At 48.6% G+C, this 21,499-nt stretch overlaps 2 protein-coding genes across 2 annotated transcripts in view; both read right to left on the reverse strand.

The window, feature by feature from the left end:
• Nucleotides 1-1,171: 1,171 nt before the first annotated feature.
• Fam170b (family with sequence similarity 170 member B) lies at nt 1,172-3,375 on the reverse strand. Its single transcript, XM_005348673.1, has 2 exons — nt 3,257-3,375; nt 1,172-2,138 (listed from the first exon to the last, which is right to left on the reverse strand). Exons 1-2 carry the CDS (start codon nt 3,373-3,375, stop codon nt 1,172-1,174), a joined length of 1,086 nt encoding a protein of 361 aa, XP_005348730.1.
• Nucleotides 3,376-17,389: 14,014 nt separating this feature from the next.
• The window catches only part of Tmem273 (transmembrane protein 273), an 18,335-nt gene continuing 14,225 nt past the window's right edge, over nt 17,390-21,499 (reverse strand). Inside the window, exon 6 of the mRNA XM_005348674.2 lies at nt 17,390-18,449. Within this exon, the coding sequence (XP_005348731.1) occupies nt 18,425-18,449 (25 nt within the window). The 3' untranslated portion in view covers nt 17,390-18,424. The remainder of the gene's footprint in view (nt 18,450-21,499) is intronic.

Here is a 21,499-nt window from a genome sequence, read left to right on the forward strand (position 1 = left end):
CTGCAGCTGGGTCAAGTGGCTGTCACTTCTCTGGATGCACTGAGGCATTCTCTCAGCCAAGGTCCTCATTGTACCTAGCTCATGGGTTCTTACCTCTGTGGCACAGTTACTACCTGGGTATGTTTGGTTGTCACAGGAAAGAAAATGCCTGGCCTCCACAAAGAATCATTTAGCTCATAGTGTTGACAACGCTGTCTTTGTGAAAACTACATGGTATTCTGCCTGGCTTGTGTTGTATGGAGCACCTTCTGATCAGACCACTTGTCTTAGGGCCCCTCCTCTTGGGTCCTTGGACGTTCTTGTTGAGATTAACCCTTTGCTTTGCAATTGACTTTGTCATGGGTAGCATGGAGCTTGCAAACAGCTTGAGCATCCCCAGCCCTAGAAACCAAAATCCAAACTGCTGAACTGATCCCCAGTCTGAAACTTCCTGAGCACTGACATGATGTCACAAGCGGAAAACGTCACACTTGACCTCGTGATTGAGCCCAGTGACAGACAAGGGCAGGACAGATGCTAAACAGACCCCTTCTGGATACATGTTACGGTGTTTATGAGAAAGATTTTGTTTACACTTGGGTCCCATTCTCAAGACATTTCACTAAGCAAATGCAAATAGTTCCACTTCTGGGAGGGAGGGAAATATTTCTGATAAGCGTTACTCAACCAGGTAGCATGGTTCACTCAGACACTTGGAACCACTTTGTCTTATTCAAGTTTAATCCCAACAACATAAGACATAGAATTAGGGCATATGACAGATTCCTAACAATGAAAAAAATAGGGCCAAAGCTTCATTTACAGTTGGCTCCCCTGTGAGTCACATGTGCTTGAGCAGCAAATGCTGACTGTGTTGGATCTGGCAGCAAAAATGGAAACCCCTGTGGCCACCTGCTTGCATGTTTCTTATTTTGCATCCACCGTCAGGAATTCTTGAAGCCCTCTTCTTTGGATTCTGGTTTGGAAATGGACTCTGCTGGAAATGCTGCACCTTTAGGAAAAGCTCCTACCCCTCCCACCTTGTTGTTACACATGCCACATAGATAGCTTTCCCCCCCCACCACCACCTTGGTCCTCTCCCCCCCTGCTCTGGTGGCTCTGGTCCTGCTAGCTGGAAAAGGAGCAGCAGCCCATGATGCTGGAGGGAGGGTGGGCACCTCACCTCCAATCTCTATTTCCCCTGTGGATCCTGCTTCTGCTGTTTCTGCTGCTGCGGCGGCTGCTGCTGTTTCTGCTGCTGCTGTTTCTGCTGCTGCTGCTGCCTCTGCTTCTGCTGCCGCTGTTGCTGCTGCGGCGGCTGCTGCTGTTTCTGCTGCTGCTGTTTCTGCTGCTGTGGCTGATCCTGTGGTTTCTGCTCCTGTGCCTGCTCCTGTGGCTTCTGCTGCTGTGGCGGCTGCTGCGGCTGTTGCTCTTGCTGTGGGTGCTGAGGAAGATCCTTGGTGCAGGGCTTGGAACATGCACTACTGTCAGAAGGGCTCTGCTCTTCCTCTACAGGCTGTTGGTCCTGCCTTTGATCCCGGGCCCGCTTCCTTTGCAGCATCTCCTCAAAGAATATCTGGCAGCTGAAGCCATCACGGATGCCATGCTGGGCGTGGTCCAGCAGCGCCTCCAACGTGGGGAAGACTCTACAGCAGGCCACACAGCGAAGGCCATGGTTGGTGGTGACCAACCAGTCTGGCGGAGCTCGCAACTCCTGCAGGCAGCAGTCCACAGAGTCCTCAGGCTCCGGGCAGTAGTGCTTGCAGGCTTCCAGCTCCCAGCGCAGGTCTGTGTTGGAGGCCATCTCGAAGGAGGAACCTTTCCGCCGCTGTCGCTTGATGAACTCAGCCTCACGGATAAGGGGCTTCCTGGTGACGGGCTCGAAGCCATCGTCAGTCTCCCAAGCCACCGCCACACCGCGCACGGTCTGCACATGCGTGTACAGTGCACACACGCTCTCGGGTGGGCCATCCTGCTCCTCCTCGCTCCTGCTGGAATCCCAAGACTGGTACTGAGAATAAGACTGGTACTCTGAGGACGACTGGGATGACGGAGAGCTGCTCCAGCCCAGCATCCTGTGTGTCCGGGCTGCCAAGTAGATGTCGTCCTCTGGGAGGAAGGCAGGCCCTGGCCTCGGAGATGATTCGTTCCTCCTCATGCTTCCTGAGAAGTGCAAGGGCAGTTTCATCAGTGCTCTCAAAGGTCACCGTAGGTAACTTTCCCGAGAAGCCACAAATAGAGTCATGCAGGCTCTGGTGGCTTTGGGAAAGGTGCCTACTATTCATCAGAGATGACCATAATGCTACCTCACTGGGAGATAACAATAAAAGAGCGTGTGAATCTAATCAACTGATGTGTAAAAAGGCCAGCACCCAGGAGACCAAAAAAGTAGACTGTGGTACAACCACAGGATGCGACTGTATTCACGGATAAAATAAATGAACCAGGGATGTGTGCAGAACAGACACAAGAGATAATGCAACTGCTAAATGGGAAAAGCCACCACACGAGTCCACTTAGGGACAGAATAATTATTACCAAGAGCTAAAAGGGTGGACAAGACATACGGCTGCCTTCAGGAACGTCTGAGATCATGATTACATTGTCTGCTTTGGTTGCAGCTGCCACTCGGACATCGTCACAGTTCTTTCTACTGTACACATTGTGTATGCAGCACCAGCTCAATAAAACTCGCTTGAAAATCAAGAATGGATCTAGTGGTGAAGCCCCAGCTTCTCCTCTGTGACTTCTCTCTGCCTCATCCAAGGGGCCTTTCATGCGCTCTGTGGACACACACACATCATGTCCCTTTCACCATCCAAGTGAATGCCCTGCCTTGAGTCCTTTAAGATTTAAAACAAGCCTAAGGAGTCTATTTGGAATTTTATCCAGCAGATAAGGAAACTGAGGCAAAGAGGATGTGTGTGCCTGGCGAGTCTCTTGACTCCAAGAGCAGATCTTATCCTAAAATGCTGCCCAAAGACACATCCTGGTGGCCACTGAGTTGGCGTTCTAAATTAGCTTACTATAAAGGAATGTTTATATTACTACAAGATTGACATTTTTTTTCAAACACATTGAAATGAATATATGAAGAAGAACAGTTACATTCTCATCTACACATCTTCTGAAATAACTCCTTAGATGCACAGCAGCCTAGGAAGAACCAGCTTTCCCCCAATGATCTTTTTCTTCACCGCTCTTCCCCAATCTACTTCATAAGATCAACACAGCTCTTTGATAACATCAGAGACCAACCTGCCCCTTCCCCATCTACTGAGCACCTGGCCAGCATACGCCCGTGTTCTCCTTTGTGGACTCTGGGCTGGCCATGCCAATTGTGGTCCCACTGGTTGGTGTCTGTTCTCCTCTGCGTTCCATAAGATGGTGTTTCATGACTTCAAACCAGCACCCAGAATCTCAGTGAGAGCTGGTGTGGGCTGTGCTGAAGCCCTCCAACCAGCCTCAGCCTGAGTGACCACATGATCACTAGGATCCTGGCTTTATTCTGTGATGTCATCAGTGACACGGGTCTGTTCTGTGACCTTTGACAAGGGTAAAGTCCTTTGTTGTCAGGTTACCAGGAAAGGGCCCCAGTGTGAGCCCATCTCCCTCTGTGATCGCTGTCTGGGGTGTTCTCAGGAACACAACTACAAACACAGGCATGTTCTCTCAAGCCTGTGTACAAACATAAAGACTCAAGCCCAGGGATTGGGGAGGTGGCTCAGAGGTTAATAGCACTGATTATAATTTGAGAGCACACGGATTTCATTCCCAGCAATCACATGACACTATCTGTAATTCCAGCCCCAGGAAATCTGATGTTCTTCTTCTGGCCTCTGCGGGTACGGCACCCATAAAATGCAGAGATATGTGCAGGCAAAATATCTATAAACATCATATGAAAAGAAGAATTCAGACAAGCACTTAGGTTCTTACACACATAAATGTGAACATCCACACAGACAAGGTACGATATATATATATGTTTACAGCATCCATACTGACAGACATACTCAGCATGTGAGGACCATACTCTGAGCCACACACACACACACACACATCCACACACATGATCTCACACTATATGAACCGAATCAAAGATATGCTCACGAATGGACAGCCATCCCCTAACATCAACATGGCCTAACTGCACTACTGAAGCAGTTTGTCAGAAGGCTTGTCTCTACAGCGCCCACCTGGCCAGTGTAGGCTCCCTAGCACTTTCTAGCTCCCTAGTGTTGCTACTCTGTCCCTTTCTGTGCGCCTTGGCCACTTCCTGCAGCTTCACCTCCTCTTGGCTGCCCACATATCCTGGAACCTCTTCAACCTCTTCCTCTGGGCTCAGGGCTCTTGACCTTGTCACTCCCGTTGTCCCAGGCCCTAAGATCTTTGTTTTTCTTGATGACATCACACACACACACACACACACACACACACACGCAATATTTGTTTTTGGAGATAGGATCTCCCTATGTAGCTGAAGTCAACCTTGAACCAGCCCATGCTGGCCTCAAAGTACCCATCCCTCCATCTTAGCGTCCTGAGTGTGTGTGGGGGTGGGGGGATTAGTTACCACAACAGATCCAATCTCTCTTCAAATGCAGACTCTGAGAGGTCCTTCATCTTTCTCGTATGGCTCGTGCTTAAGCAACATTCAACACATGAACACGTGATGTAGAAGTACTTGCCAAACTGGTGAGTAAATAACGAAGACATTGGGCTGACCTTAGCTGATTGAAGCTAAGACCTACCTCCTGCAGCTGCCTGCTCTCAGCACCCCAAAGCTCTGAAGCTCCCAGACATAAAGCCTTAGAGAATCACCTTTTCTTCAGGCACGTCCTTGCTCCGCACACACTTCCGGCACCACACCCACCTGTTGCTCAGTCTCGCTTGCTTTAGTCCTTTGAATTCTAAATTCCCAGCGCTTATAAAAGGTGATGGATTTATGAGACCTTCACCGGCACATTCAGCATCCTCTGGCAAACTCCTACTGAGCCAGGAAGTCACACCTGCAGCAAGTTCACAGTTGGCAGAGGAAACAACTAGCCCTTTCTTTCTGTATAAAGAGAAAGGCATGCCTTATAAGAAACAAAGGCACTAGCAAACATTTGAATCGATGGCAGAGGAAAGTTAGAACATTTAAGCGATAATGCAAATAAACAACCCTCTGGTGGGAAAGAAGGCTCAGCCCGTAAATGATCCTAAAAATTTGTATTCGGTACGTAAAAAGATGAGCTTAGGTCTCGCCTCATGTGAAACAATTACAATATTCTTCCGACGGCTCAGAGGTTATGTCTTAAGAATAAGTGTAAGCAGAGAGAAATAATTTCTGTGCGATTTTAGGGAGGCTTTACTAAGTGGAGTCTGTTCACGCAAGCACCACGTGTCTTTTTTCTTTCAGATTTTTATTACAACCTGCTTATTTATTTTGTGTTGTGAGTGGGGAGCAGGGACGGAGCGCACATGTGTCGTGGCACGTGTGTGGAGGTCAGAGGACAGCTTACAGAAATCTGTTCTCTCCTTCTACCTAGTGGGCCGCAGGGATTGGAAACACAGGTTGTGAGGCTTGGTAGCAGTTGCCTTCATCCCCTGAACCATCTGCATGGACCCTGTCAGGTCTCTGTCATCACTTAGTGGTTAACCAATATCTTACTATTTACAGTGGTAGGTGGTATCTAACTAGAGTCCTAGCATTTGAGAGAGAGTCAGGAAAATCAGAAGTTGAAGACTAGCCTGGGATCTTACCTCAAAAAAATAAAAAATAAAACAAAATTTCAATTTGTAGTTGCTTTTCTCTATGTCTTAGCGAAATGAAACAAAACGTAAAGGGCATTAATAGGCATTTCCCCCAGAATTAAATAGAAAGCTAAGAGATGAGTGAGCAGCCATTCCGCCTAGCCGTCATTATCCGCTTCAAAGCTTGCTTGTCTACTGTAGCAGTTCCTGAGGGTAAGAGGCAAAAGTGAGGAAGACTGACAATAGCACGTGCTGGTGAAGATGAGGGGGCAGCCACAGCCCCGTTAGCATAGAAACTTAGCATTTCACATAGAGGTTCTGCTTCACCCATTACAGCACTCTGTGGGTGTCAGTGGGCACGCTCCACACTGTACACACTACCATCATATCAGTGGGCACACTCCACACTGTACATGCTTCCCCCGTATCGGTGGGCATGCTCCAAACTGTATACACTACCATCATATCAGTGGGCATGCTCCACACTGTACACACTACCATCATATCAGTGGGCAAGCTCCACATTATACACACTACCATCATGTAAGTGGGCATGTTCCACATTGTACATGCTACCCTCATATGAGTGGGCATGTTCCACAATGCACACACCACCATCATGTCAGTGGGGGCATGCTCCACGCTGTACATGCTAACATCATCTCTTTCCTAGGAAGGAACCACAACTGCATTATGTAAAACGACGTAGAGAAATACTGACTTCAGCTTTGGCTAGTGATACAGAAAAAAACAAAACAGGAAACATTCCGAAAGCCACCAAAAGAGAGAAATGGTCAGATAAATCACAGTGCCACCAGGCTATGTAATACCATTCCCTAACGAGAGCTTCACTTCCCAGCAATTAAATGCAGTGATGATCTCATTTGTGTAAAAACTAAGTGTGTGCCCTTCTCCACAAAAGTACCAAATAGAATTCTGCTCTGAACATATATAAAAGCACAAAGAGGACTTGAAAACAGCATCTCCGAGTGTCAACAGCCCGCTTCAGAAAAGAATAAGTTGTATTTGACCTTCTGAGACTGACTTTCCCACAGATAGCGGACTAGTGAATTTTCTGTTGGCACGATAAAATATCACGATCAGAAGCACGACCTTAGGGAAGGAAGGATTTGTTTTGGTGTATCTATAGTTCCAGGGGCTGAGAGCCCATAGGAGTTGAAAGCATGACAGCATGTACAGCTCAGGGGGAAGCAGAGAGAACAGGAAACAGATCAAGGACATATGGGTCCCAGGCCTACCCTTTTCCTCCAGCAAGTCTCAACCTCTGCGCTGGCTGGTTTTCTGTCAACTTGGCAAGAAGGAATCCATAACTAAGAGAATGCCTCAGTAAGTCTGGCCTGTAGACAGGTCTGAGGAATCTAGGGATAGATGTGGGAAGAGTTCAGCCCACAGAGTGCAGTGCTACCCCTGCACATGTGGTCCTGAGCTGTGTAAGAAAGCAAGCGGATCAAGTCATGAGGAGCAAGCCAAGAAAGCAGTGCTCCTGCCTGGTCTGTACCTCAGCTCCTGCCTCCAGGCTCCTGCCTGGAGTTCCTGCCCCCGAAGTACTTTCATGACAGACTCAGACACAGAAGTATAAGCAAATTGCTTATGGTCATGGTGTTCATCAGAGCCACAGAAACTCTAAGACAACCCAAAGGTCCCTCCCAACTGTGGCCAAGTGTTCGAATACATGGTCCTACAGAAAGCATTTTTAATTCCAAGCACTACAGATACCATGTCAGTTTTAACCTGCATGCTCTTCTTGCGTAGTGTGACAGGGTCCTGCATCCTGGGTCAGGGTAGCTTCTATAATTGTCTTAGGCAGCACACTGCGGGGGAGAGAAGCATGCCAGCTGGTGGCACTCGGCTAGTGACGGCGGCTTCCTCTCCACCCTCCCCACTCTCCTTTTCAGTCATCCACCATGCTCCGAGAACTCTCAGACCGCAGGGGAAGGCCACACAGACACTCCAGGCAGCAGCCTCCTCCGTGGGTCTCTGTCAATCACTAGATGCTAGAACCAGAGTAACTTCAAACGGCTTTGCTGTCCGGCTGTGGGGTGGTCCAGGCGGAGCCCTGGACATCTTCTCCTTGACCTATTTGAATTCTCTGCCCCCAATAAGTGAGCTGGTTTGTTTGTTTTCCACTGTATTAGAGGGCAAGTATGTTACCCAGCTACAAAGGTTCAGTAGGCATTGATTTTCCCTGCAGTGTTTGAATATGTCTGGATAAAATGACTCACTGGCCAGCATCTGGTTCCGTGGGCCTCCCTGGACCCATCAGGGAATTCTGGAACCAGGTAACCACTAAGAACCAGGTGATCAATATGGTGTTCCAGGGCAGCCTGGGAGGACACCTCTGCTACCCTAGCAGTGTGCCTCCGTGTTCAGACCCAGGGTTCCTGTCAGCAACTTCAGCACCATTTACCTCGCCTCATAGAAAACTACCAACTGGCAGACATGATTTATAGATATTTGCTTTTGTCTTCAGCCTCACAGTTCCTAGCCGAAAGAATGCTTTCTAGACTTTGTAGTCGGATCCTCCCCTCCTCCCAGTATCGCTATGTGACCTTGGCTAAGGATTGTCCTTAGCCCCAGCAGGAAGGCACTGTTCACACTTCTTCTCCAGAGGGAGACTGAGGCACATGTGGAAGGGGTCTGATCCCCTAGGTGTGCAAGGCCAGGGGCTCTGTCCTAGTGTGGTACACAAGGTGGCTTCCTCCTAGGTTGCTTACACCCTAAAGACAGCATGCGATTGTCCTTCACCGGCACAGGGTCTCTGAACTGTTCCTGTCCGTGTGTGTGTATGTGTATGTGAACTCCCACTTACTCCATGCAGACACTGAGCAGAGAACACCCCCATGGCTCTGCTCAATCCTCTCCAACCCCCTCCACTGCCTCCCCTCCACCCCACTTCAGCTCCAAAGTTTTCCAGCTGGGTCTCCGGTCTTGCCAGGAACCTCCTTGCTTCTCTGAGGCAGCCAGGAGGGGTGGTGTGCAAAAGCCCAAAAGGCCCAGCACAGCAATTTTTTTTTAGCTCTGGCCGTCTCTTGGCCAAGGCGCTGCAAACATTGCATGTGAGCACTAAGCCTGGTCCAGAAAGCCCGCAGTATTTTCCAGCCCTCTCTTCTTCCAACCCCTGCTCCTCCTTGCTCCTCCCTGCCTCGGATCATCTCAGCTGAGAAGGAAACAGGAAACAAAGCAGCCACAGCCGTGCAGAAAGCAGAGGCTCCACACTTGCCTTGGCTTCTAATTCCAGAGAGGCTTGTGCTCTGAAACAAGCTGCGGGAGCTTCCGCTCACCCACCATCCCACACAGCCAGAGCCAGAATTAGCCTGGCTGTGCCTGGTATGGCCGCCTGTGTCAGGTTGTGGCTGTGGGATTTCTGTGGCCAAGCCATGGTGTAAAGGTATTTCGGGGGTGAAGGACCTTTTCTTGCCACTGAAAGGCAAATGCCTCCCAGCAGTGAGGTCCCCTGAGTCCCCTCCTCAAGGCAAGACCTAACACCCAAGGGAGAGAGGCGAATGGCAGCAGCACCAGAAACTGGGCCAGGTTTGGGCCAGGAAAAAACTGGAGGAAGCTGTGTTTTGCCATGAAGGGATTAAAGATGATGACTTCACCCTTGTGCTATGTGGACAAAGAAAGTGCCAGGCAGGGAGTTCAGACAGGTCGAGGGTCCAGCAGAGAAATGTTGCCTCGGAGCTGTTTTTTTTTTTTTTTTTTTAAAAAAAAGTTTGTAGACCCACATGGAAAAACTCAGTCACTTAGCAATGAAGCAACAAGAGTCAGGTCTCAAAAGGCAAGCACAAACAGAAGGCGCAGAGTTTAGCGTCTGTCCTTCTGGTTTTGTGAAAATTATTCCTTGAGCACAGTTTGTTGAGGTTATGACCTCCACCTTTGGGCTGCCGCACAAACAGCTTGGGCTTTCTCTATCTAGGAGCAGGGAGCAGTTGAGGTCTCAGGCAGGACAAGTCTACCCAAGAGCCTCGCGCTGCCGCTGCCCAGCAGTCCAAGCTCAATGAAACTCTGCTGTGTAATCAGGCTGCTGTGTGCAAAAGTGCCTCTCTCTAACAGCTGGACTCCAGCACGTGACCCAGGAGCTGACACCCAGCAGCTGACCACACCCTCTGTGTTCTTAGACAGTCACGCTGCCAGAAGTGCTAAGATAGATCTGTCTTCCCCCTCAGCCAGGCCCCAGCTCCCAGACTGCTATTTCTAAATTAACTGGAATGATCTTGCACTTGGACTTGACAGTCCTGAAGGCTGACTTGATTTGCTTCCAAGTCCTCCCGTGCATTGCGCTGCGCCTTTGGCTCATACCCGAGGCATACGGGTGGCATTGCAGGAAGATGACCTGAAGTTCTGGATTGGCCCCCGTACTTTCAGCTTCCCGGATCATGAGCCAACTCCTCTGCTTTCAAAGATCTGCATTAAGACGGCGCTTTTCTCACACCATTCTTCAGAGAGATGGTGCAGTTGCTTAAGGAGCGGGAGATTTGGAGTCTAGGCTGGGGTGGGACAGAGCAGCAGGGTGGAGTGGGGGCTTCTGGGAAGGCTGGATCAGGTCGCGTAAAATACCCACCCAAGAAAGGGATCTGAAGCATGCAGCAGGGCTTTCAGTCAACTGCATCCTCCGCAGGGTGACCTCTGAATTTTCCTCCTTAGGGAGTCTGATGCTAGGTGCTATTAGTTGCTGTTGGTGCTCATGATCTGAACCTCATGGACAGGGAGAACTGGGATCCCACACATCCCTAACAACAGGGATCCGCCCCTCCCACCATCTGCCTGCATCACCTGCCCCAACCAGCACCACTTAGGGAGAAAGAACCCTGGCCAGTGATGTAGCGATTCAGCTTTGTACTCACAGGGAAAGATGGCTGCTCTGTCCATTTTGCTGTAACAAAATACCACAAGCTGCGTATGTTATAAGCAAAAGATGCTTATTGGACTCAGGAGCTCGGCAGCTGGAATCTGAACAACCTGGTGCTTCTGGGCCATCCTGACATGATACAGAGATGGCAGGAGAAACTGCTGCCGTGGGCTGGTGGTCTCACTTTTTAAGAACTCACTTGATTTTCTCACAGTTTGAAAATCCCATACTTGCATGCGGTGTGTTTTGAAGAAATCCCCCCTCATTCCCTTCACTGCAGTTTGCCCAATACCCCTCACCAATATTTCCTCCCAACTTCAGGTGCTTTTTTTCTTTTTTTCTTTTTTAGTTTTTCAAGACAGAGTTTCTCTGTGTAGCTCTGGTTGACCTAGGACTTGCTCTGTAGGCCAGGCTGGCCTCAAACTCACAGAGATCTGCCTGTGTCTGTCTCTTGAGTACTGGGACTAAAGGCATGCACCACCACCATGCCACTTTTCTTTTCTTTTTTTCTTTCTTTCTTCTTCTTTTTTCTAACCAAATAAATCTGTTTAATGTTGCCTGTATATGCCTGGATCATGGGGAATCATTTAGAGACTGTGTCCCTGAAGAAAACTGAGTTCTGTCATTGATTGTCCATGGTTTCTCTGTTAGGGATGGGATTCCTTGGGCATCCATCCATGCTGAAATTTTGGCTGAATTGGTCTTGGAAGGTGAGGGGTCAGTTTAGCTTCAGCTGGGGACTGTGTTCGTAATCAGAACTCAACAGTGGCTACATTTTACTTTTGGTTGTTTCTCGGGGATTTTTGGCAGTTAGCCTTTGCTTGTTTCTGCCTGGGTGAGGTGCCTGTCCTAAACGATGGGTCTATGCCAGAAATTTTTGTTTCTGTAAGAAAATAAGCAATACATTACTTCTATTTTGTTTAAATGCTATGAGGTTGGGGGAAAGATACAGGCTCATAAGTGAGATTTGCAGAGCCTCCTGTGAGACCCTGGTCCACTTGAGGCTCAACACTAGCCCCTCCCACAGGCCCCTCAACCCGTACTAACCCCCTGTGATTGAGAACAGTTCTCCATCCCTGGGTGCGGCTAACAGAGCTGGGCTGAGAAAACCTGCCCCAGGCACAAAGGGTTAAAATGTCCCAGCCACATAGGGTTAAAACCTCACAGGCAAGAATAGGGCTCTGTGGGAAAGCCATGACATGCATTTGCCAGAACACATAAACAAGGACAAATGAAGACAGGACATGCTGGGGGAAAACGTGATGGAAACCAGCTGGGCTGCAGGAAGAGCCACGCCCAGGGGTAGGCTTGGCCAGTTAGGCTCTGGAGGTCCTAGCAGCCTCTCCAGCTGTGTGGACTGGAGAGCATGGCCTAGAACTCAACACTGCCTGGGAGGCTGGGCAGGACCCGCTCAGATACCTGAGGGGTGATTGCTCTGGCTGCCTGGAGGAGGTGCACAGATCTAGATGTCATCTAGGCCTTACCCTAACAGGGCAGCAAAGCTGCAGTACACCCCTACCACTAAGTAGGCACTGGGGTAAATGGACATGGGTGGCTGTTCCCGGGGTTTGGGAGGGGGTGAGCTGAGTAGTAGGGGGCGTGTATGCATTGGAGTCTCTTTGCTCTGGCTCTGGGCTTGAGTAGCTGCTTCAGGATCCTGCCTTGACTTCCTGCAGTGATGGACAGTCACCTGGGAGCGCCAGCTAAAACCAGGCCTTTCTTCCCTGAGTTGCTTTTTGTAAAGGCATTTTATCATAGCAACAAAAAGGAAAACAGAACACATGACCTTGCACAAAAATGAAAGTCCCTGAGAGGATGTACTTCTCTCCACACACCCCACCCCCTCCACACACATTTTCTTCCTTGTTTTCTGAGCTCAAATAGCTGCTAAGCCATGAAGTGGACATCATCACGAAAGGGCCGTGTCAGCATCACAGACAGTTGTCTTGCTGCCAGGGGCTTTCTAGTACCTGCCTTTCCTCCTGTCCCCAAACACAGCTCTGCCATCTACCCCTGGACAAGGGAGCCTGTAGGAGAGCTGGCCTGAAGCCAGACATGGTGCTGCTGGTATCCCAGTCTGAGACACTTGGACTCATACTTCAGCGACTTCACAATGGTGAGCTGCAGCCCCTGGCCTGGGCCTCCTCTGGAGCTGAGCATCCGAAGACAGTCCACTTCTCTGAAGTGCCATGGATTGCTAAATTGGTGTGTGTCGTGTTAGGTGCACTAAACGCACCTGTGACTTAGTGGCGTTTTCATTTTTCAGCGGGGTTTATTGGGTCATAATCTCGCATAAGTGGTGAGTCTCTGTTTCCAGCCTAAAAAGCTAGAGCCACCTTGCAACTTTTATCTAAAATTGCCATAGACAGTGTTGTAAACTACTCTTAGAGCTGAGAAGACGTTCCCTCCTGGAAGACGGACATCCTAGAGTCCTTGCCTTTTTTTCACTTGCGTGACCCAGACATGCTCTCCTTCTGCCCCCTTCTTTGCTATCAGAGACGATTCAGACACAGGTTCTCAGACAGAGTGGGGAGGGGACTGAGGGGGTCCCCTTAGCTCCAGTGGCTTTCTGAGGATACCCTGCAGGTCCCTGAAGTCAAAGTTACCTTCTGTTTCCACCTCAGGTTGTTGTGACTATCTCTCCCTTTCCCTTCCCAACAGCCTCTCTTCTCTAGTTATTAACACTCATTCACTACAAAGTTACAGAATGGGATCATTTCACCCTGCCTGAGGCTGCACAGTGCTCGCTCTGGTGGCATAGTCCTGTGCCCCTCACCGTTCAGGAGCATGGAGTGTTTACACAACTCTCTGTAACTTAACTGTTTTGAGGGTTGAACTGGTGTAGATCTGCAGCCACCAGGAAGGTCAGAGCCTTCCCCAGCTCAGTGCCTAGATTTGGAGCCCAGAGACCCCTATGTGGATCTCAGCCATCCTCACGGCCACCTATCGAACCAAAGAGAATAAAGCTATCACCAGTTATCTGCTCTTGAGAAAGGAGAGCAGAGGATAACTTCCGCTGTCCATGGAACCAAACCTGAACTGTAATTCAGAGGCCAGAGAAGAGGCTGCTTCTGTGGCGATACTAGATGCAAAAGCCATGGAACCCAGGCTTCCCGTGACCAAGGAAAGCACTGGAAACTATTTAAATCAATTAAAGATGGCAGGTGGCTGAAAGTCAGAACGCATCTGAGAGCGAGAGGAAAGGGTCCACAGGCATGTGACCATGTGGAAGGGGTACCACAGGTATATCGTCACAGAAAAAAGGGGTAGAGGATGCAGATTCACCCATGAGGAAAGAAGCGGTGGCTGCTTTGTTTTCACCTTTACTTTCCCTGAAGTGACTGTATTATTTTCAAATTCCTTTTGAATCAAGTGTAGTCACTTGAATTTTCCCTCCCGTATCCGGTCACCAAATGTTGCCGTGCTTGACATAGTGTGTGCCTGTCTCTTGTAGGCAATACTTCTTCAGTGACATCATATTCCATGTAGAGTCACTCTGTCCGTCATCTTTACAAGTTTATACCTTGACACAGGTCTTTGGTCTGGCGAGTTAAATCCTTGGGAAGCTGCCACAATTCTGGCCATAGGTTTTGTTGGTCTATTGTTTCTAGCCAGTTACTGCTTTGAATAGAAACCTCCTATGTTTAATAAGTGTAAAGACTCTACAGAAACATGGGGCTTTGTGTATAGAAAGAGGGGTGGCTTAAACAACAATTATGAATTACTAAATCCACGGGGTGGGCTGGCAGACCAGAGACCCTGAAGGAGCCGAGGCGTAGGTCGTGTCTGAGGAGTCTACTGTGGAATCTGTTCTTGCTCGAGAGATCATACTTTTGCTGTATTCAGGCCTTTCACTTACCCAATGAGGTCCATACACACTGTGGAGGGAAATCTGCTTTGCTCAGAGACCACTAATTTAAAAGGCAATCTCACCCACTACCAAACCCTTGTGTTTATTCAAAATAGCTAAACCAAAGGTCCAGGTGCTTTGACACACACTTAGAATAAACTATCACCCCAAAGCCCTGAACTTGGCAGAATTTGAACCTTGCCCTCCTTCCAGTCAGTTGTAGGCCAGACACTCACCTCTCTGCTCGGCTCTTCTGAGCCTCCAGCGTGCGTACTGAGGCTGGGGGTCAACCAAGAACTGAAGGAGAACTTGAAAGCAGACCTACTCCATCCCTAAGTCAGCTTCATTTCTGGTTTCGTTCCCCAAATCCCAAGGGCTGTGATGACAGGAAATCAACCCGCCCTATGTGCAGTGTGACTGGGGTGCATCTTTGGGAAGACACTGGGTACATCTGAGGCTCCATTCTCTGCTTTTCCCTGGTCTCAGCGGCTCTGGGAGGCCCTTTGGCCTCTTTCAAAGGCTCTTCTACAGCTCGTGTGCAGAGTATATTGTGGGCACTGGCAAAGGGCTAGAAATGAGGCATAACTTGGTCATCCCCAGTGTTAGAATCCTGTGTTACGTTTTAATGTCTTGCAACTTCCAAGGAAATATTTTTGTTCTAGCATTTACAGTGTGTGCGCCTATCACTCTGTGTGTGTATATGCATGAGTTGTGTGTATGTGTTGTGAATCTGTATGCATTATTCTTGTCTATATTGTGTATATTGTGTGTTGTGTGTATGTGTGTCAGTGTGTATTGTGTATATATATTTGTGTAGTAGTGTTGTGGGATATTAGTTTAAGATGTGTTACGTTTGTTTATGCTGTGGAAGATTTGTTTTAATTATGCAAAGATGTGTCGCAGAGAAAGAGAGAGAGAGCATTGGCTGAAACTCAGGACCATGAGCGCTTGAACTTATGATCCACTGACCAGGGAGGCTGGGATCCTGTGCTCTGCTTCCACAGCCTGAAGATAAGCCACCTGCTTGTCATCCGATAGCAATACCCTTCTGAAAAAGGCTATTTTTGAAGGTTGATTAATTAGTATGGCAAGTCTGAGATTGTGACAAATTGCCCAGGAGGAGAAGAATCGGCTCTCAGGCTGTGCTCGGAGCAGCCCAGGCAGCCCCTCGTTCAGACTTGCCCTCACCGGCCACTTCTCTGTTTATGCCGTGGCTCTGCTGGGCTCAGCATCCCTCTGTCTTAGCAATCCCACCGCCTCCATCATCTCCTCCAGTCTGCTTCTCCTCTCTCCCCTTCTCGCTGGGCCTTCTCAGGGATCTCTAAACATATTCCAGAATAAAAATCCCACATGTTTTTAACTCTCATTATCAGGCACAACCTCCACAGAACTTTTACAGAAGCCCTGTGGGAAGTGTGAGGTTCACTTTGTCCTAATGCCGCCAGCCCCATGCTGGGCTCCGAAGCGTTGGCTTAAAAATCCAGGACTCAGCTGGAGACCCTTCCGAGCTAGGTGGGGTCTAGCCCACGCTGGTAACTGTTGACTCTAGGAGGGGGACCATCTTCCTTTTTCTTCTCTTTTCCATTCTTCCCCAACCTACCCATCCTCATCAACATCCACCATTCCCTCATTCCATCCCCAGCCACATTATCGCCCTGCTTGAAGGGGCAAGGATGTAGAAGGGCACCGACTGATTTGGAAATCAGCCTGACACTTCCACCTCGCCCGTGTAACTTGTCTCTGTGTCTCTGTTCTAGCCTTTGATGCTGTACGGGGGTCTAGAGCAGAACCCAAGACACTCACACACTTCCTGCGTCACCTGTGTGGGCTCTTAGTACACAGAGAAAACATACATGAACGTACATGTTTCATTTTATGCCTTGAGCTTATTTAGGAATTGAATCTCAATATTTTTAATTTCTCGGTAGATTACCTATTGCTAATTTTTAACTTGCTGACTTCTCTCAGCTTCTCTTCTCTTCCTCCAGGTACCAAGTCCTACAGGTTCCACACCACAGCTAGACTGAGCATCACTTGTCCCCGATCTTTAAGTGTGGTGCTCTCCATCCTGTGGGGAGATATCAAGGAGACTACATATGCTTTAGGGGCTCCATGGTCTCTGAGGCCAGGAAAGTAAGGCTTACCTCACCCATGGCCTCTGCTACAATGTCCCCAAATGGGGGGGATGAGACAACCAGGTATCAATGCCCCTATCCAAGACACTGACCCAGCAGAGCGACTCATAGTGGTTGTCCCCAATAGCTCCAAGAGCTACCATCCTCCCTGGAAGCTGCTCCTGAGAAGGGGGCTGTCAAGAGGTATTGTCCTTTAGAGTTGCATCTCTGGAAGCTGCTCTCAAGAAGAGCCTCAGAGTTTTCCATTAAGAACTTCCAGATGGAAGCCACTGAATTGGGGTTTGGGGAGAAAGCCAGAGAGGTTTCATGGCCAATGGTTCCCCGTCCATGACATGAGTCCCTTGCCACCTGGGGACATGCTGTTGGTCAGATAAGAACAGTGCAATGGCACTTCCGTTAAGAACGGCCTACATGTGTGACAGTGTACCACAAGGCTGCATCATCTAACGACCTTACAGCCGTCTTGATCTGACTCACGTAAAGCACGCTACATGGTGCCCACCCAAGGCTGGCAGCACGGAGGGGTGTATTCCTCAGAGTTTCCCCATAATTGGGTGTCACATGACTGTGCTTCTGTTTGCTAAATTCTATGTGGGGCAAGGAGACAAAGCAAAAACATGTCTGGAAAACATGTCACGAGGTGCAGTGGTGGGGAGGACCCCGTGGCGTGTGTGGAAAACATGAAAAAAGGACCGAGAATCCAAAGCCATTCACCTTCACTCACAAGTGATTCTGCCATTCACAAACCAGATGTTTTAATTAAAATGCTGCTAAAAGAAGCAAATCAATTACCAGCTCCCGTACACGATGATTTATTCTATCGCAAACACGGAAGAATGCTTATGAGTAGCATGTAACTGCTTGAGGTGATCAGTTAGCAAAAGTTGCTAATGAGTAGCCCTGTTGTCAAGTCAGACAAAAGACGCCCTGGGACTCCAGACATTATTGTAATGCGGCACTTGGTTCTGAAAAGCCAGCTCATCTTCCAGCGTAGTATGATGGAGGGAACCCCATCTGAGCAGACCCAGTCCACACGGCCACCCGTCTTCTCGAAGAATGGAAAAGCAGAGTCTCCCAAACCAGAAATGATGGCAGCGTGGGAATGTTCACAGAGCCCGTGTCCCAATCTTGTATCGGGAAGAGGAGCATGACCAGGGTTTGTTTCCCGAGGCCTTTCCTGCAAGCCCTGTGTTCACTGTATGAGGGCCATGATGCCAGCCTGCGTTCTTGTGCTCTCTGTGAGGAGCCAGGCCAGCTTGCTCTTGACCACACCCTCATTCATTTGCAGCGCTTCAGGTCCAAGGCCTTTCCCCGGGCTGTTGATTTTCTTCCTCTCACTCTGGCTTGGTTTGTCCTCTCCTCCCTTACAAGGGCAGCCTTTCACTGATAGCACTGGACACGGGCTTATCAGTTCCATGCTCCCCTGAATGCTCACGTGGTTCGTCTTAGAAGTGGGAGTCTCCTGGCTGCTAAGACTGTGAGGCCTGAGTCTAGAGGGTTATAACCCCGTGGTGCTGAGGAAACTGTCTCGGCTTGGTTCCCATTTCTGCGATCCGTGTGGGATGGATGGTTCTCCACTGATGTGGATACAATGGTGTTGTACAAGCGTGCACAGCTCCCACACAAGCACGTAGGATGGGAACTATGGATTTGGGGTTTCTTTGTCCCCTGCTGCCGAGTCATGTTCTCCCCCTGTACGGACACTCCTGCAGAACAGGCGTGATATCGTCCCTCGGGACAGAGGTGCTGTTGATTGGAGTCCTTTTAGTACCTGACCGTGTAATGATCCATCACCAGCCTTGGGTGTTCAGACCCAAAACACCTAAAGCCTCTCCTGATGCAGCTGGCCACTCACAGCTCGATCACCTGGGCATCTCTAGAAAGGAAAAGAAACATTGGAAGCCTCACTGTTAAGAGTGACAGTGACCTTGCAGTTGGCTTTACCTGCTGGCAGCACAGTGAGCAGGTGTGAGGAGCTCAGCAGCAGGTGTCAGCACCATGGGGCCTCTCCTCGAATGACACAGAAGGATGCCTGCGGTCCATGTTGAAGCCAGATACCAGCCATGAGGTCGTTTCTGCCAGCCGGACCCAAGGCCACAAGACTCCACTCACGTCAATATAGTGTTGGGTACTCCAGTATTCACCAAAGTGAATCAGAAAGTGCCCGGGACTCATTCCTCGGGGTTGATTGGGCTATTTGGGGGATGCGTCACTGTATATGAAGACCGTGTTTAGATCTGGGCAGAGGCTGAGCGGAGCAAGACAGGGCCCTCGGCTCCACATCGCGAGTTGTTTGCTTCTGCACCAACAGAGACGGGGGGGGGGGCACTGACCATGGATTTTTTTCAAAACAGGAAAACAAAAGAAAAAATGAAGGTAACAAATCAGGCCCTGACACAAACTCCTGGCCTGGCTCCATGATGCCCTGTAAGCTGTAAGTTGAAACGAACCCTTTCCTCCCCGTGCTACTTTTAGTTGTGGTCTTCACCGCCGCACTAAAAAACAACCTAGGATGGGGGGTGGGGTGGGGGTGATCTGTCAGGAAGAAACCCATTAGTTTGTAAAATTAATATACACTAATTAAACCATTAAAAAACAAAGATCTAATGAAGAAAGCGGGGGCAATTGAGAAGGAAGTCTGAGGCATCCAATGCTGTCTAATGCTACTATGTCTCCAAGCGGATAATGGTTCAGAAGAAGACGGACTCTGTAGGACCTTGTCTAGACAGTCAGAGGCTAAGCACAGAGTTCACTCCATCTGTTGATTTTAACCAGCCACAAGCTAAAAGGCCCATTCAGGGTTGAGGAGAGGATTTTCAGTATCTGGGCCTACTCAGCAAAAGTGCTTAAGATATTGATGACCTAAGTAGACAAGGAGGACAGCCTCCTTGCCATGGTAACCCTGAGCTAGGGAAGGGCCTCCTGGACCAGGACACGGGAGTCGTGACTACACAAATGTGTGGGTGTCAACAGCCTCCTAGGAGACAGGCACAGACTGCAGTAAAAGGCAAACTAAGCAGATGAGAGAACAACACAAGCTGGCTGGGTAAATAGCGGAATTAGACTGTCCAGCCATGTGATAGCATGAAGAGAAAGAACAAAAAATCTGGACACAATACAATCAGAGTGATTGTTAGGCTAAAATAATTTTACCATGTTATCCAAAAACATCACATGTAGGTTAATAAGGAAAAACAAATCGATAAATAAAATCAATCTGTGCTTCTGTGTCTGGTGAGCCAAGGAGAGCCTGGAACACTTATTATTGAGTTTTGAAAATAGGAATGGGTCTTAGATTTTGTCAGAAATGTCTCACTGATGAGAGAGTGGCCCAGTAAATGTCATGGGTAAAGTCCTTCCCCGACAGCCCACTCTAAACCCAGCTTGCTGTTCAGTGGATGCTAAGCGGGTTTCCCACCGCGATCAGGAATAAGGCGTGTAGTTCTCCGTGGCTCCTATCACATAACAGTGGCAATGTAAGATGTATCAGAGAAGAGGGAACAACAATTAGTGTCATAAGAACTGGGAAAGAAGGAATGAGTTTGGGCAGATGAGGGGTTGCCATGGAAACTCAAAGGGACCAAAGGAAAAAAAAAATAAGCCAAACGACCCAAGCATCTATGAGGGCATCCAGTGTAATATATACTCAGTGACCAGGTCAGTGAAGTAACACGAAAGACCGTAAACATACAAAAATACTTGGAATTAAATTTACAAGAAAGGTAAGAACCTTATGAATAAAGCCCGAGGGCTTTCATTGAAACACACAAGAACAGACATGTTAAGTGTCTTTATAGCAAGACCATGGTATGTATATCCACAGAGAATGCAGCCATAAAGAACGAAGAGAACCTGTGGTGTGCAGAAACGTGAACAGATCTGGAGGGCATGGTGTTGAGTAAAGTGGGCTAGACACAGAAAACTGCCACGTGTTCTTGAACACAAAAAAGTGGTGTGGAAAATGTCAGCCTGAATACAGACGACTGAGTACTAGAGGTTGGGATAGGGCAAAGCTGGGTTTGCATGTCAGATGCCTGGACTGAGGCAGCATACTAAACCCACTAAGAGTTGTGATTAACACATTTGCTAATCAAAAATAAAATAGACTTTTCCCATGAATTTCTGGCTAATGTTACAATGAAATTAATCAGCTCCAATCTAATGTATAGAAATTATATATCCCCAATGAAATACCAAGACATTTGTTTTTATAATAAAATTCTGAAGTTGACTGCAAAGTCTTGCTTAAAGCTGCTAGAACTAAACTAGCAAACATTTCCCTGAGGAGCAAGTGCAGTGTGGGTTTGCTGGGGGGGCGGGAGGAGCCAGGCTGAAAGATGGCAAAGCAAATCTGGAAACACAGTGTGGTACCTGCCCATTACTGACCACAGGTAGCCAAGTCCAGAAACATCCAGCCATGCATGGGAACCAAGAGCAAATCAGATGATGGGAATAGAGGGTGGGACCAACACTGCCATTTGTCTTCTGGTTTGCTCTTCTTTAAGATTTATTTTGTGGGTGGTGTATATATGTGTATGTATACACACACATGTGTGTGTCTTTGGAGGTCAGAAAAGTGCATCAGATCATCCTGGAGCTTGTGTTACAGAGTTGCAGGCAGTCATGAACCACCAGACATGGGTGCTGGCAACTGACCTCAGGTCGTCTGGAAGGGCAGCCAGCACTTACCTGCCCAACCATCTCTCCAGCACCATCGTTCATTTCTGAGACAGGTACTCACTATCTAGTTCAGGCTGGACTCTAACTGGCAACCCTGCCAACACTGGGATTAAAGGTATGCACCAATGCTTTTAATGAGGTTGTTATTTGTGTAAAAGACCAAACTGTGTCAATAGCTCACCTCACACACCAGAATGAATACTAGCGAATTAAGCAAAAAAAATTCTTTTTTTTTTTTTTTGGTTT

Source organism: Microtus ochrogaster, chromosome 6 (assembly GCF_000317375.1).
Source record: "Microtus ochrogaster isolate Prairie Vole_2 chromosome 6, MicOch1.0, whole genome shotgun sequence".
Taxonomy (NCBI): Eukaryota; Metazoa; Chordata; class Mammalia; order Rodentia; family Cricetidae; genus Microtus; species Microtus ochrogaster.